At 30.3% G+C, this 1,928-nt stretch overlaps 1 protein-coding gene across 1 annotated transcript in view; it reads right to left on the bottom strand.

Annotated features, from left to right (window-relative positions):
• The window catches only part of LOC106682507 (cationic amino acid transporter 2), a 42,462-nt gene that overhangs the window by 23,320 nt on the left and 17,214 nt on the right, over positions 1-1,928 (bottom strand). Inside the window, exon 5 of the mRNA XM_014423403.2 lies at positions 1,487-1,702. Within this exon, the coding sequence (XP_014278889.1) occupies positions 1,487-1,702 (216 nt within the window). The remainder of the gene's footprint in view (positions 1-1,486; positions 1,703-1,928) is intronic.

The raw sequence follows: 1,928 nt of genomic DNA, 5'->3' as shown, positions 1-1,928 counted from the left end.
CAATCCACAAGCTGCAAGAAGATAAAAACAGTTTATTAATTGTCTGTTTGAGAAGTCAGATAAGTAAGGCTACCATGGAGGACGGGAGTGGAGGGTTTCTATGCCATTTTTCAATTTCAGGCGCTTTTTTAATATTGCTCGATTAAACTATTTTTTATTTTCCTCTTCCCGTTTTAAGCTAATATTTCAAATGTGATATAGGACTGTCACTCCCCGGGGGTCTGAAATTAAAAAACAGCATGAATCTCCTCTTGTGAGATTGTGCATCATCACTCGCATAGGAATTAATTCTGATAATATTCATTTGTGAGTGTTTTTTTTAGCCTATTTATTTGTGTGTTCTTACTTATTTATTTATTTATATGTTCTTTAAATTTATGAATTAGTTCTTTTTAAATTTATTTTGTTTTTAATTGTTTGTTTTTTAATAAACTGTTGATTACTGCTGTGATGGTTTTGTTTCTGCTTTATTTACGCGTTGTTATCTATTGATGATTTAGTTATATATTGTATTTAGTTTATTCATAATTATTGTTTGAAAATGGAAAATGTTAATGTATTGTAGTGTATACATGTCCAGTTATGGATTGATGGGTGTGCTGTGTGTTATAGCAACCCAATGTATTTGGGCAGCATTAACAAATAAAGCATTTCTCTCTGTTAATTTATTTTATTTATTAATTTATTTCAATATCTAATTGTCAACTATTTTATTGTGTATTTTATGTTTTGAGTATTTACAAATATCAAGCCTGAAACCATAGCACTTTTGTTTTTATTTTTAAATTTTGTTTTCTATATTACTATTTGTATTATTTTGATTGTGTTATTATTTAGTAATTAAACCATTAAATGCCAGATAAATGCACTCAAATGTTCACTGTAATTGTTCTGCAGGGACTAGATATCCCAGGGTAAAATTACTTTTCATTTCATTTCATACAAATTTTTTTTCCATTACGCTTAGTTCATGTTGACAATAACCCTGAAAGTAAAAGACCTTTACAGATGTAAACCATTATTTTCCTAATTCTCAATTGGTTCAAATAGAAATGGACAAAAGATGTATTTATATTGTAGCAATTTAATCAATACAGAAAATTAACCGAGTAAAAATAAAAACTAGTGGTTCAAAAGTGGAGTACTTCAAGCCTATGCAAGGGGTGTAGTAAGCAAACACCACTTCATCGAAAAATTACATTAAAAAAAAATTAAAAAGCAAATATTCAGAACACTCCAGCACTTACTCCAGTATTTCTTATTTTCCTACATATCCCACTACTCTAGAGATAATTATGACTACATTTCTATGTATCTTTAGCTCAACAAGGGTGCTACAAATTTTTATTTTGCCTATCAAGGGAGTTTTAGCCCAAAAAGGGGAACGTGGAAAAAAGTTTGAGAATCACTACCCTAGATTAATGAATTTACCTAGTATTTAGATTTTTTATTTGCTATAATGTACCGAATAGCTGATTATACAAACCTAAAACACTAAGACATTCGTAGCCAATTAAGGCCCTGTGGACAGTGTACAAAGAGTCATAGAGCTTTTCACTGTCCTCCGATTTTCCGATGTTGACATATGTGAACTCCAAATTGAATGCGAAGACAACTGTGATGATCATCATGACTGTGAAGCTAATCGTAGTCAACACGTTGACGATGCTCTTAGTGAATTTCACCGCCCAGGCAGCCTGAACTATGCACAGTTTTTAATAATAAGTTATTAACATTTTATTGGTAAAGTTGTGAACTACATTAATTGTCTCATATAATGAAGCTATTTGTTATTATTTTCTTATATTTTCAGTAACTTACAGTCTAATTAGGTATATTTGAAAATTACAATTAATCTTCATGAAAAAGTTATTATTTAATGAATTATTCCATATGTTAAGGAGGGAGGGAGGGAGGGAGGGAGAGAG

This window comes from Halyomorpha halys, unplaced genomic scaffold (assembly GCF_000696795.3).
Source record: "Halyomorpha halys isolate HHAL.00 unplaced genomic scaffold, Hhal_1.1 Scaffold419.1, whole genome shotgun sequence".
NCBI classification, from domain to species: domain Eukaryota; kingdom Metazoa; phylum Arthropoda; class Insecta; order Hemiptera; family Pentatomidae; genus Halyomorpha; species Halyomorpha halys.
This window is presented reverse-complemented; position numbering and strand designations above follow the sequence as displayed.